This window comes from Stegodyphus dumicola, chromosome 8, assembly GCF_044657685.1.
Source record: "Stegodyphus dumicola isolate Sdum_Otavi_A_Nest chromosome 8, ASM4465768v1".
Taxonomy (NCBI): domain Eukaryota; kingdom Metazoa; phylum Arthropoda; class Arachnida; order Araneae; family Eresidae; genus Stegodyphus; species Stegodyphus dumicola.
Window position 1 is genome coordinate 37,053,227 of NC_140775.1, and position 13,340 is coordinate 37,066,566.

The following is a 13,340-nucleotide window of genomic DNA, read 5'->3' on the forward strand; positions in this document are numbered from 1 at the left end:
GACTTTATTGGCGACAACATACAGTATACACATAAAAAATATTCAAAAAATGTTCTACACGAATTTTTTTATTTTGAAGGCACAAACATTTTAATATTGCTTAAAATTTTATAAAAAGCCAATAAATTTGTAAAAAGACATTAATTTAAAAATTTACTATGCTTTCATGGTTCAACATCCTAATTCGCTGGTTCATATCACGTGACCCCAAGCGATCTCATCTCATGTAAACTACTCTACAAAAATTATCTACATTAATTTCAAGTTAAATCTTAATTTGGAACACAAGTTTAAATGCAAGAAATATTTCAATTCGTACGAATAGCTTACTCAGAAATTATGTAAAACTGCAGTGCTTTACTTCGCTAATGCATTCTCATTAGAATTGATGAATGTAACCCTTGACTTTACCTTTTCTATATTTTCGGCTTCGGGTAAGCGCTGTGATTGCATCCTAATTGACTTAATTACCGAAAATGGCCTTAGACATAAAACTGTACTATCTGATAAAAATTTTACGTAATTATATGCCAGTATTGAAAGAAACAATCAATGTGATAAGAAAAAGCGCGACTTGTTTTGAAAATGAGGCGTAAAAGGTTACCAGCAAGAATATTCCGTTTGGCATCAGTTGTACCATTATTGGCGACTTTATCGCTTGCACCGGCAGAACGGAAAAGTACCAAATAATTTTTTTTCGTAGACTGCAAAAACGTGCATGTGCATTTTAAATAATTAAGTGATGCTTTTACTTTTATTATTGGTTATTGTTATCTAAAATTATGAGAATAAATCAATTTTTATGGTGTAAAATTTTAACAAGGTAATATATTGTTAATGCTTTTCTAACAATAACCTTTCAGAGGATGGCAGGTGTGACATAAATATATTATTAAATTGAAATAAAAAAATATTATTGATTATCTAAGATGACGGAATAGTTTGATGCATCAACATGGTCATCAAAATTAGCAAACCACTGCTGGTGTAAGGAATATATTGTTTTCTGTGTTAACTGGAATTTAAGACAAATTTTTTTCGTATATCACGTTTAACCGGTAAATTTCAGTATATTAATACTAATTTATATTTCTTAAATGAATTTTTATTCCCGTTATAAACACTTATATAGTCTTATGCTTAATAATATATTCTTTTCTGTGCTAACTTGAATTTAATACAAATTTATTTTCGTATATCACGTTTAACCGATTAGTTTTACATCTACATGCTTATTATCTGTGAATTTTTACTACCATATGCTTAATATATTGTTTTATCTGCTAACTTAAATTTACATGCACTAAAAATCACGTTTACAAAATATCACGTTCACGGCTCGGCTTATCGTCGATGAACCGCGAGCTTGGCGAGTAAAAATGCAACGGCGCTAACGGGTTCTCTGCGGATGAAAACCCAACAATACACTTGCTTATAAATATAAAATTTTCTACTTATCAATACAACAAAAGTTTGCACAATTACTATCAACAAAACGATGTGGCACTATTTCTAGGAGCATAATAGCATAATTCAAATTTAAATAAATCTAAAATTACCTAATTGCTTAATTTTTGACTAATTACCGCAGAAGTAGATTCATAAATTCACATATGGAAAGAATGACGTCCGGATAACAATGAATTGCAGAATATTTTCAGAAAATTCTAACTGTTGCGAAGAATGACTTCTATTTTTGCACACATACGGGTTTAATTTTTGCTTGGAATTATATAAAAAGTATAAGACAGTACAATTTGCATTGTTTTTACCAGAAAGGAAAAATATTACATCAGACTTAACACTGCGGATTAACTACTACCATATTACTTATAATTCAAGACTTGCATAATACAGTGAGGCTGTTGGAACAATAGAAAGAGGAATTTAATTAGAATTCTAATATTATTTTGAAACCGTTTTAATGCACAAAACCGTGGTTGAATGTATCCTAAATGTTAATGTTATTTTATGTCGCACATACAAGACAGTTAAGCGTTTCCAAACAAATACTAAATCATACACTGTGTTAACTTTCTGAAGATAATGATAAAAAGGAGAAGCAATAAGGTACAAAAGTAAACTTTTAAACCTACTTGAGCTGAATAACATGGTAAAATCAGCTTCTAAATATAACTATCAATCATTACATCTGGACTATTTTATCATGATGTCATTTCATTTCATTTCCTCTACATGAAAAGTAGTTTTTTTAAAAATATTTTAGAAATTTAGGTAAAAATTTAATGGATTGTTTTATTAAATACAAACTCAATTACGATGCAGAAAACATATAAAGAAATCTGAAAGGCGGGAAAAAAAATTATATTTTATTTTGTATTTAGGCCACCATTTAGCAAAATTTTAGCATAATTTTCCTTTGCTTCACTAAATCTTTATGTTCCTTAAATCATGTACTTTCATCAAACTTATTAATTTGAAGAAATAATATTGAAATGCCTAACAAGTCGCATCAAAAATAGCAGAGGGCAGCACGTAACTTCCGGTCTTGTTAAAAGTGATGGAATTATCCCGAAGAAACGCTTAAAGAGTATTCGGAAAGCTGATGGTAAGCTTTATGAAGAATTATATGGTTTTATAAATTTTTGAAATATTTGCATAATTGTTAGCTATTTATTATTCAGCAATTTTAATGTATAATTATAAGAAATAGAAAATCATTTAGAAAACGTTCGCGCGGAGCTGCGCTCGTGTGGACGCCATATTAGTTTATATTTTTCGATATGACATGTGTTTTTTGCAATTGCAAGACTCATGTGGTGTCATGCAATAAAATGATTTTTCTTGAAAATTTTAGAATAGCGGGAATTTTTAAGTGTGTATTGCATTTATAGGTGTAAAAAAAACAACTTGTGAAATTTAAATATTTTCGTCTCTACAGTTTAACATAAATTATCGTGTATTTTATTTTGGTTAATCAAGACAGAAGAGAAACATGCCTGAAATAAATCATAAAAGTAAAGCAACAACCTGTGTTTGGCATAGATGTTAGTATAGAAACTGAATCTAGGCTTAACAGAGGTTGTTGCTTCACTTTTATGAATTTGGTAAATGTTGATATTTTAACCACATATTGGAATATGTGTTGATATTCTCATTGCCTTCTTGTCACAGGCGATCTGTTTAAATTAGCTACATTTAGCTAATCAAGTGTTTACATTTAAATAAATGAGTTTTATTTAAATATTAAAGGAAAATCATTTTACTGCATTTTGCCTGAAAGATGGTCATAATGACTAATACTGATCACATCACCAAGTCCAACATAATTACCATCATTAAATTTAAGCTGTAAATGTTTCGGTTTTCATGTCTGAACTGTTGCATTTATGTTGCTTATAAATTTATTGAAAAAACAGCATATACTATGAAACATAAATTAATTGTTGATAATTTGAGTCCATTTACTGAAAATCTGTAAATAGGATTTCAGCAAAGGGAAACGGAGAAGTGTGCTGTAGGAGTTTAGTGTATCTCCTTTAGGAGTGGATTTCTTAGTTTTGGATAATTGGCGAGAGTTTCAAAAAGCATTAATGATACAGTGCTTTGGGTTTTTGTTTATATTTAAAGTTACTATTTGAAAATCGTTATATTGTAGGGAGATGCGATTTCTATTAAATAATTAATATGTGGAGTAAGTTAAAATTTTTTTTTTTGTTAATGCTGTTAGTTAGGAAAAACATTTCTATTGTTTTTAATTTTACCATGTTAGCTATGTAATTTTCAACAGTGAATAATTTAAAAACTAAATAGTAATAACAATAATATTGTTTAAACAATGATTTTATCTAAAAAATTTTGTTACTAAGATTTGTTACAAATAGATAATTCATCAAGTATTATTTATATCTAGAAATATGAACCTATAAATTTATTGTAGGTAAAAGCACCTGTGCAATTAATTTGTGTGTAAAAGTAAACGTAATTATACAAAAAAAAAAAAAAAAAAAAAAAAAAATCTAATAAAATTTAAAATGAAAATCGAGAAATATTGCCATGCCTGTATTATCAGTGCTAATTTCTAACTATCCTAATCTTGCATTTTGGAAATAATGTAGAAAAAATATGGGTAAAATCCTAGTATACGGTGCAGCCTTGGCGCAATTTTGAAAATTATCGCCAACACCAAAAATTATCCAAACAACGTCTATGTACTATACACTATATATATACCCAAACAACGTCTATGTATATACTATACACTATATACTAAGTATAACTATATATATTCTTTGAGTGACCCGTTTACTACTCATCGTATATGTCCTGTTTTTATTGCTCATTATAAAGTCACCAAAAGTAGCCAAATCCCGTGTGCACTGGATACTAGGATTAAACCAAAATATGAATAACTGTCAGCACATTCTTGTCAAGGGTTTGATGTGTCGAGATAAGCAACTGGATCAGCCTGTTTCTGAACTTTAAATGATACAAATTTTCTAAACTTAAATCTTCCTTTAATTACTCCCAAGGGGTTAATGTGTTAAGATAAGCAATTGGTTTAGCCTATTTTTGAACTTATGATGCAAATTTTCTAAACTTAATAGTTCTTTAAGTTACCCCAGTTCAGGTTCTACAGGCTGTCTATTAAAATCCAAATAATAGCATAAAACAGCAACACAGCCATTTTTTGATTTAAATACAAAATATTTTGAGCAAATTAAATCTGAAAACAAATACAAACTACAAGTAAAATAGTAAACGCAGTAGAATGAATCAAATGTATCTTGTAACAAACTATCCAAGTAAGGAAACAACTTTTGTGTCAGATATTAACCCCGTGGGTACGGATTTATTTGAGAAAATATTTGCATGTGGAACGGATATAATTTTTGTTTGTGATTCATCAGTAGCTACTTCACTATTGGGAGTATAAAGGTAACAAAATTTATTTAGGTAATCCACTATATTTCTAATCTTTCTTATTCTGCCATCTTTATTTTCCTTTTCATTATCCGTAAAATGTAGAAAGCTTGAAATATCAAAAAAACCTTCGCGTGGCATAGTGCTGGCAAAAATTGGAGTACTTACTGCATATCGTTTTGAATAATACATATGCATTTTTGGCTTCTTCATTTGCGACATCAAGATGCATAATGCAATATAAGCTTTCATTTCATCAGAACTTACAGGAAACCACCTTTGGTGTTTTTTTTTTTTTTTTTTTTTTGTTACTCAATCTTCTTTTTCTATCTCTTGTCTGGCATATCTATTCGTCTCTTCTACTATACTGTCCCAAAAATCTTCATTCAAGACTTCTTTCAAAACATCTGAAGGCGTAGGATTACCACCTAGTCTACGCAGGCTCAAAGGATTAATTCCAGATATTTCAGAAAAACTTTTTATATCGGCTACATTTTCTTCTTCCCAAATCCATTCCTCTGATACTGGTTCACGAGGAGATTCACTATCACTGCTCGATAGACGTCTTGTGCGTCTTCGATATTATATTACAATTGTCATCATTTTCTAGTTCAATATCGTCTTCATCACCTTCGCTTTGTATTTCATTGTAATTGTCAATTTCAGGATCACTAAACAATTCTTTAGATTTCTCAAAGTCACTTTTTCTATCACTATCATAAAATATATTCCTTATTTTTCACATAATGGGGCAGTGTATCGCACTGAAATACTGTAATTGCCTCTTCTATTATGACTGATACAAGCTACAATGAAATGAACAAAATTGTGTCTAACCTCAAATAACGTTTTAGACACGTCATCCACTCCTAGGGAAAACAAGTGAATGATGTCTCTCAGACGTCAAATGTACCCAAGAGTTTAATTTTTGGTTTGACGTCTTAGACACGTCATCCGCTTCTAGGTGAAAAAAGTGAATGACGTGTCTCAGACATCAAATGTACTCGAGGGGTTAAGAATAAAAATAAATTTGTAAAAAAAAAAAAAAAAAAAAAATCAGTATAGAAACATTGCAAATATTGGTGTGATTCAAGCACTGGGGTGAGTTAACCATATATACTTGTATAATGATTTAGGAAGATGGCTTGAGCATTCAAAAAACAGTTGCATGCATGCTTAAGATGAGAGAATGGAAAAGAAAAATTTTCAGATGTGGCTTCAGATTTTAACACATAATTTTTATTTCATAATAGTGAACCTCCTGAACATATAAATAAGTTTACCAGCATTATTTATGGGTGCAACATGCACCCCACAGCTTTGTACAGCTTATATCTTATTAGACAATAGAAGAAGAGGAAAGTAAATTTTGTATGGCTAGCAGGAGGGGAAAAGGAAGGTCGACTAAAACAGTGAACTAAAAGAAGTGGTGTCTGAAAGAGCAAGATTATGTAGATTAATATTTGGTTGTCACATTTCAGGAATAATTGCACAATAGACATCAGATGACAGATCACTTTTCAGAATTACAGGAAGTAAGGATTTTGTTAGAAAAGTTATTGCTTTTTTTTTAATGAAAAGGGGAGCCAAAAAGAAGTCAAAGTATTATATTTAATTTATTATTAAAAAAGTAGGTATTTCTTTTACATATTCCCTCACTTTGAGAAAAAAAGATGTAGCAATAGATAAGGCTTTTTAGCAAAAACATTATCATTCAAATTGCAATATCCCTCTTAATTCCTCCTTTTGGTTTCCCCCCCTGTATTCTAAAACTGGTAATAACTTTTTTCGAAACTCCTTAGCCAATCGGATTAATGAAAAATTTTGCTAGAAGTACCTGAGCAATCCAACTATGCATTTTCTATCTGAAGGATGTCTCTTGCTTTGCTACTTGTATTAAAAATGTAATGCATCATCATCAAAATTGTGAGGCATGGATTGTCTCCGTTGTGACGTGCTGTGAGAGTAATCAACAAGAAATTAAGATATGTGTGGATTATCAAGTGATTTTGCTATTCCTCAAAAGTTCCCAGCATCTTTTATTATATAACCGAAATTTTAGTGATCACTTATCTTTATTCCACCCGTGACTGCAGAATGATTGGAGTCTTCATTAGTCAAGCACTCATCTGATATCAAATTAACTGCGATGGACAACATTATGTCATCAATATATATGTATAAACAAATACATCTCATTTATATACAGCAAATTGTTTTATTTATGTGAATTCAGTTGAAAATAAATAAAATGATTACTGCTGTGAACTAATTTGCAGTATCATTCAAATTCAGAAAACATAAGTAAATACAGATAAGCATATAAATACATAAAAAATATTATACAATCCAAAAATTATCCTGAAATCTTTTAAAAATTTTAAAACTAAATCGCAAGTGAATAATTGTTAAGCAGGCAGGAGACAGACCTTTTCAAGGGGAAGTTGTTCCCAGAACCTAACTCTTCAATTGTTTAATTTATGTTTCTTAAACCATATAGGTATGGGTTAAGAATTGCACAAAATCAAAAGTAGTGAAATGTTAAAATGAGAAATTTAGAAAGCAAATTCACTTTAGGAAAAAATTATTATTAAAAGTACAAAGCCATAGTAATTTATAATCCCAAGCCTATGTAGGTACTTCCCTGACACATAAATTTTATTATTATTTTATTTTAAAATGTACATTTTTGAGGCATACCAATACAAATATTAAACTTATTTTAAGTTTATTACAAGTTATTAATCACAGTCTTTTTAAGCTTTACCATTTCCTAATTACAATTTGAAATAGTTTTAAACCTTCCTTTCCTAGGTGATAATCATAAGTAGAAATTTATTAATTATATTTAAATTTATATATATACATAATTTGTTTTCTAATAGAGTATTTAGTGTATTATCTCCTGTGACAAAAGTAGTTAGAATTATATTTAAATTAAGTAACTCATTAGATAGTTAAAATTGAATCTTGATTAAATTCAAAATGGAAATTTGAAAAGGTATAATTACAAATGAAAATGCAGTCACTGAACGATGTAATTATGCTCATTTAGTAGAAATTAGTTGACCTTTCAAGGGAAACCAACTAACTTACTTCTTCAGTTGCTAAGTACAAATGAACCAAATAAAGGGTGAAGAAAGATAAGATAAGAAATGTTGGACAGAAGTTAAGCTACTTGTGCCATCTATTGATGAAACAAGAAAAACTAAAACAAAATTTCTATAAAGGCTAAAGGTAAAGATGGATTGCAATTGAGATCATTAACTTGAACAGAAATGTTTTTTTGGATGTGAAATGCTTCTAAAAATTCTAATTCACCAATGGTTTTCTGAATAATTGTGGCTGCAGAAAAATGCAAAGTGATTTTCATTTCAACAATGCTGAGCAACAGCGGATTTCTGTGTTTCCTTTTTCCTAACATATGCCTCATGTTCTTTAACATGAAATTTTAAGGCTCTTTTTGTTTGATCAATGTAAATTAAACCACAGTGGCAGGGAATCCTGTAAATACTCCAGGAATTCATATCCAGAATGGAGTCCTTAAGCATGAAACTAGGAATTTTATTGATGGAAGAAAAAACAACCCGAAAGTTAAATTTCTGAAAAATACATGCAATTTTATAGCTAATTGATGGAAAGAAAGGAATAACAACAGGATTCCTATAATAACCTAAAACAGGATTGTACCTTTTGATGTGTGATGAGAATTTTTTAACTGCATGGTTAATAATGGGTGTAAAGCCCCTGTCAATAGCAACTGCTTTTAAATAATTTAGTTCTTGATCAAAAGCTGATTTGGAGGAGCAAACTTGAAGTGCATGGAAAACACTGAAATAAAATGGAGGCAACTTCTGTTTCGTCGGATGACATGATTTGAAGTGTGGTGGAAGGCAAACCGATGAAGGTTTATGGTAAACAGTAGTGCTAAAGTCGGATGTGTTACGTATGACCAAAATGTCAAGGAACGGAAGAGAATTGAATATCTCAAGTTCAAAAGTGAACTGAATAGCAGGATCAATTGAATTCATTATTGAAAGAACATTATTTAAATCAGTTTCATTACCATCAAACAGATTAAATGTGTCGTCTACGTAGCAGAACCAAACTAGGAAGTTTAAAGTTTCAAATACTAATAAAAATTATTTTTAGATTTAAAATAATGCATGTAGATATCAGCAAGGATTGGACTAAGAGGACTTCCCATGGCTAATCCCTCAGTTTGTTTATAATACTTATTTTGAAAAACAAAATGTGTTTGTATCAAACAGAGTTGAGTAAGTGAAATTAGTTCATCAGTTTCGATGCAGGAGAAATGAAATTCACGAAATCTAGTATTTAGACATCTTAATGCACCTTCCACTAGAACATTGGTAAATAATGATGGTACTATTCGGTTTCGAGGACCGTAAAAAATTGCAGCGAACATGTATGGGCAAAAGCGCCAAATCTAGCAAACGCGCCCATTTAACAGCGCGCCAAATCTAGCGTACGCGCTGATGTCAGATTGCGTAAGTTTATATACTTATATATTTCTTAAGACGCCATTGAAATACTAGTTTAATTTTTAAATCCTTTTTTGATTTTAAATCCTTTTTTAATATCCTATGAATTTAACAATTTGGGAATTGCCCATGACGAAAAGTCAGCAATAGAATTTTGGGTAAAGTGCAGAATCACCCACTGCTTGACGCGTTTTTAAGAATTGCACATACTCGGTATCCATGTGCATATCGACCTATTTTCACTTTAAAAAAAAATCCCAGAATTGCACAAAAATGGCACTGTGCACACCCTTGACTTTATCTATGTACACATTGACCTATTTTCACTTAAAAAGTAAAAGAAAATTGACAAAATTTCAACTGTTTTTTTTACCCTTGTAAAAAGCGGAAACAAATATGTGGGCGCTTCTGCACTTTACCGAGAATTTTTTCAAAGAAAAGGCATCATTCATTATAGAAAATTATACTTGAACAACCAACGAGATGAAATTATGCTTTAGCGATAGCTCGGTAGCGAAATAGCGATGCAGGCATCCATTCAGTTATGTTTAGCAATTTTTATATAAATTATAATAATGATCTGAAATAGTTATTTACTCGTATGCTTCCATTCAGTCATGTTTAGCCTTTTTTATATAAATTATAATAATAAAAAAGTATTATATGAAATTAACCTTTTATCTAAATTAAAACATCAATCTTAGATAGTTATTTACTAGTATACTTCCTTTCTTGCGTTAGGGTTGCCGCAATTATTTTTGGCAACACTGGCATCAACAATAGTTTAGTGATTTTTTAGGGTCCTCAAAACCGAATAGTACCATAATGATTTAATATCAAAATAAACCATCAGGAAATTTTGTAGAGAAATACCTTTAACTTTTTTTGCAAACTGTATTGAATTTTTTATGGTGTAAATGTTATTATCCAATAAGTTAAAAATCTAGAAATTAAATATTTAGCTAACAGATACGAAGCAGTGCCTAAATTTTATGTGAAAGGAATACACTTTTATGAATTTTGGGAAGAGCTTATAATCTGGCAAAATTCACAGCAGATGGGATAAGCGATCGTTTTAAGTGGGTCGGAAGGATTTGTGAAGATTTGGTAGCAGTTTTTTGAGAGGTCCGAAGGTGAAGGGTCTTTCGGGATCGAAATCAGTGCCTTCCTGGTGCCAGTCTTGGTGTCGATAAAGGATCTCCAAAAAAAAAAAAAAAACTAAGGGCACCAATTTGTAAACATTAGCCTTTGAATTTTGTTAGAGACTGGCACATCATGTCTTTTTTTTTAAAGGAGCAAAAATATTCTGCATTACGCACTAGAAATATATTATTTAAATAAGCAAATATAAAAGAAAATCATGTATTTAAATGTATGAAACTTTAAGTGTAATTTTTTATGACTAATTTTTTAATTAAATGTCATTTTGTGATTTGAGGTTAAAATAAAATAAATGAAAAGTGTAAAATCTATTATAATTTTTAGTACTATTACTATGTATACATGCTAAAAAATATTTTAATCGTAATAAAATAAATGAAAAAGTGTAAAATCCATAATATTTTTTGTACTGTTACTATGTATACATGTTTAAGCAATATTTTAATTTTAGAAATTTGCTACATATCAAGGAACTACTCAGAATTTTAGAAAATTGATGTAACCAAGAATAGTATATGATTTTTTTATATATTCAGCTATAATGCAGATCATCTTTACTCTTTCTGAAAGAGAGGTTTCATGGGGTTTTCTATAAAACCATTCTTAAACTAAATTGAATTTTGATGTACACTTTAGATAGATGAATTAATAATATTATTTGCACTCCACCTGATGCATTCAGCAAGAAATAAATTAGACTTTAATAAATTAAGCATAGATATGTAATGAATGTTTGCATATTGTCTGAAAAACTGAAAACTGTTGTATCTTCTAGCCATGACAGAAGATGTAGAGGGTGAGTGCTCTTTGCTCAGCACTCATCAGCAAATTGCAGTGGAATCACCAGAGCAGTCTGATGTTCGTATTCCCGTTTCACAGCCAGCATCCACTGTATATATAAATCCTAATATGACGATAGAAAATTCCTGTGTGTATACTGCTGCGATACCAGCTGATCTTGCAGGATCCTTTTCTGCAGGTGAATTCTAGACTTTATCTCTGTAATTTTTAATTTTACAAATACAAATAAAGTATCACAGAAATAAGTCGTAAATACAAATTTCACAAAAGTTTAGATTTAATTACTGTATGGATGCACTTGATGTATTGATGCAATTTTTAAAAATATTTGGCATCATATTGCTTAATTCTTAAGTCACGTTGTTAAAAAATATTCAACCTACTTCTTGTTTCCATAGTAAATTATTAATTTGACCAAAGCCTGCAGAGAGAAATCTCAATAATGTTATTTGGTAACAGCTTTTATTATGGGATTTCTCTTAGATGACTTTTAAATTCCGAAACTTTGCATACACATACGTTTTGAATAAGCTTGGGCTTGAACATCCTTCTTAAATGCAATCAACTCTTCTTGTGGCATAACATCAAGATCAAATATATCACGATTCTATGAGCCATGTTGGCTCATTAAAAATTTTAATGACTTGAAAGCAAACATTAAAATATTTTAAATTTTGCGAGTCGCTTTTATGCAACAATATATCTATATATCTTCAGAAAAGTTTTATATTCTTCATATATTTTTGGTTATGTTTTCTTGTGTTCTTGCATTTTATGTTTTTAGAATATACTATTAGCATAAAAAATATATATAGTTTAAAAAAGTATTATTGATTTTTAAAATGCATTAAATAATTCTTGTGAATTTTCCCCCTATATTATATGGTTTTTTATGTGCTATATGATATTGCTTATCAGTTTACAATTAATTACCAATTTATTTATAATGTTTTTGTAATCAATAGGATCTTTATCATGCCGATCAATTGCTTATGCACATCCGGCTATCGACTCCTTGATCATCATTGATCCCTTTTAAAATTTCATTGACCCCCTTTAAAATTTCATCAATCTCCAAGGAGTTTGTACTGGCATCTTAAGAAATATCTGGTTTAGAACAATAATGTTTTTCACAATACTACAGGCCAAACTGTTTTTAATGCAACTGATGGTATCTTCGCTCAAAAACATTCCCGAAAGAGGAAAAGACAGTGAAAGGGACACTGAACAGTACCTATTTTGCATTGCATATTGTCCGTTTTGTGTTTCTGACATCACTAAAACCAGCAATTTAGCATGAGCACTGGTTATCAAAAACTTTGCTATAGTAGCTCATGTAATGGAAGTTCTGTAATATGTCTCTCCATCCTGAATCAAATATATCTCTCATTATGTCCTGTAATTAGCAATATTTACTGTAAGTATATTGTGCTGTCCAACCCCATGTGCGAAGAGTTTTTGTCCATGTGCGAAGAGTCTGTGCAGGCATTGTGCACCAGCTATCTAGCAATAGCATTTCATTATTGTTCCCTTATGTGATTTTATATAAAATATTGCATTCCTGCAGAAATGTTACTGCAGTTTCTTCCATTGTTGCAGATTCCACTTCCTTAAATGCCTTTTTTGAAATTGAGTTCAAGACACACACACACACACACTCTCACAAAAAAAAAAAAAAAAAAAAAAAAAAGTCGCAGTTTGTGTATAAAAACTGCAACTTGGAATACAACAAAAAGGATGCATATAAAAATGATGATATTGCTTGGCTGAAGGATTGTTATGAACATAGATTGTGAAAAGAATGGCTGTGTACATGGTTTCCAGAGTTTGGCACATTCTGAAAATTTAGTGATTTTTGCAAAGTTGTTTCTGATAATAAGTAAGAACTAGATTTTTCTAGATGTGAAAGCCTCAAGGAAGTCTAATTCACAAACTGCTGAAGTTATGAATACTTTGGTAGACGTTGAAAAAATCTTGCTCCTGCTAAAA

At 30.2% G+C, this 13,340-nt stretch overlaps 2 protein-coding genes across 3 annotated transcripts in view; one reads left to right on the forward strand and one right to left on the reverse strand.

Moving 5' to 3' along the window:
• The window catches only part of Ubr1 (Ubr1 ubiquitin ligase), an 82,472-nt gene extending 80,285 nt beyond the window's left edge, over positions 1 to 2,187 (reverse strand). The window contains exon 1 of one of the 2 annotated variants that reach the window (XM_035369484.2): positions 2,097 to 2,187. The gene's annotated coding sequence lies outside the window, so the exon portion shown is untranslated. Of the gene's footprint in view, positions 1 to 1,559; positions 1,790 to 2,096 lie in introns of those variants that run through there. The other variant, XM_035369485.2, reaches the window with a different exon arrangement.
• A 311-nt stretch (positions 2,188 to 2,498) lies between these two features.
• LOC118197917 (uncharacterized) overlaps positions 2,499 to 13,340 on the forward strand; it is a 96,106-nt gene continuing 85,264 nt past the window's right edge. The window contains exons 1-2 of the mRNA XM_085821739.1: positions 2,499 to 2,569; positions 11,326 to 11,529. Coding sequence (XP_085677865.1) covers positions 11,328 to 11,529 — 202 coding nt within the window. The 5' untranslated portion in view covers positions 2,499 to 2,569; positions 11,326 to 11,327. The remainder of the gene's footprint in view (positions 2,570 to 11,325; positions 11,530 to 13,340) is intronic.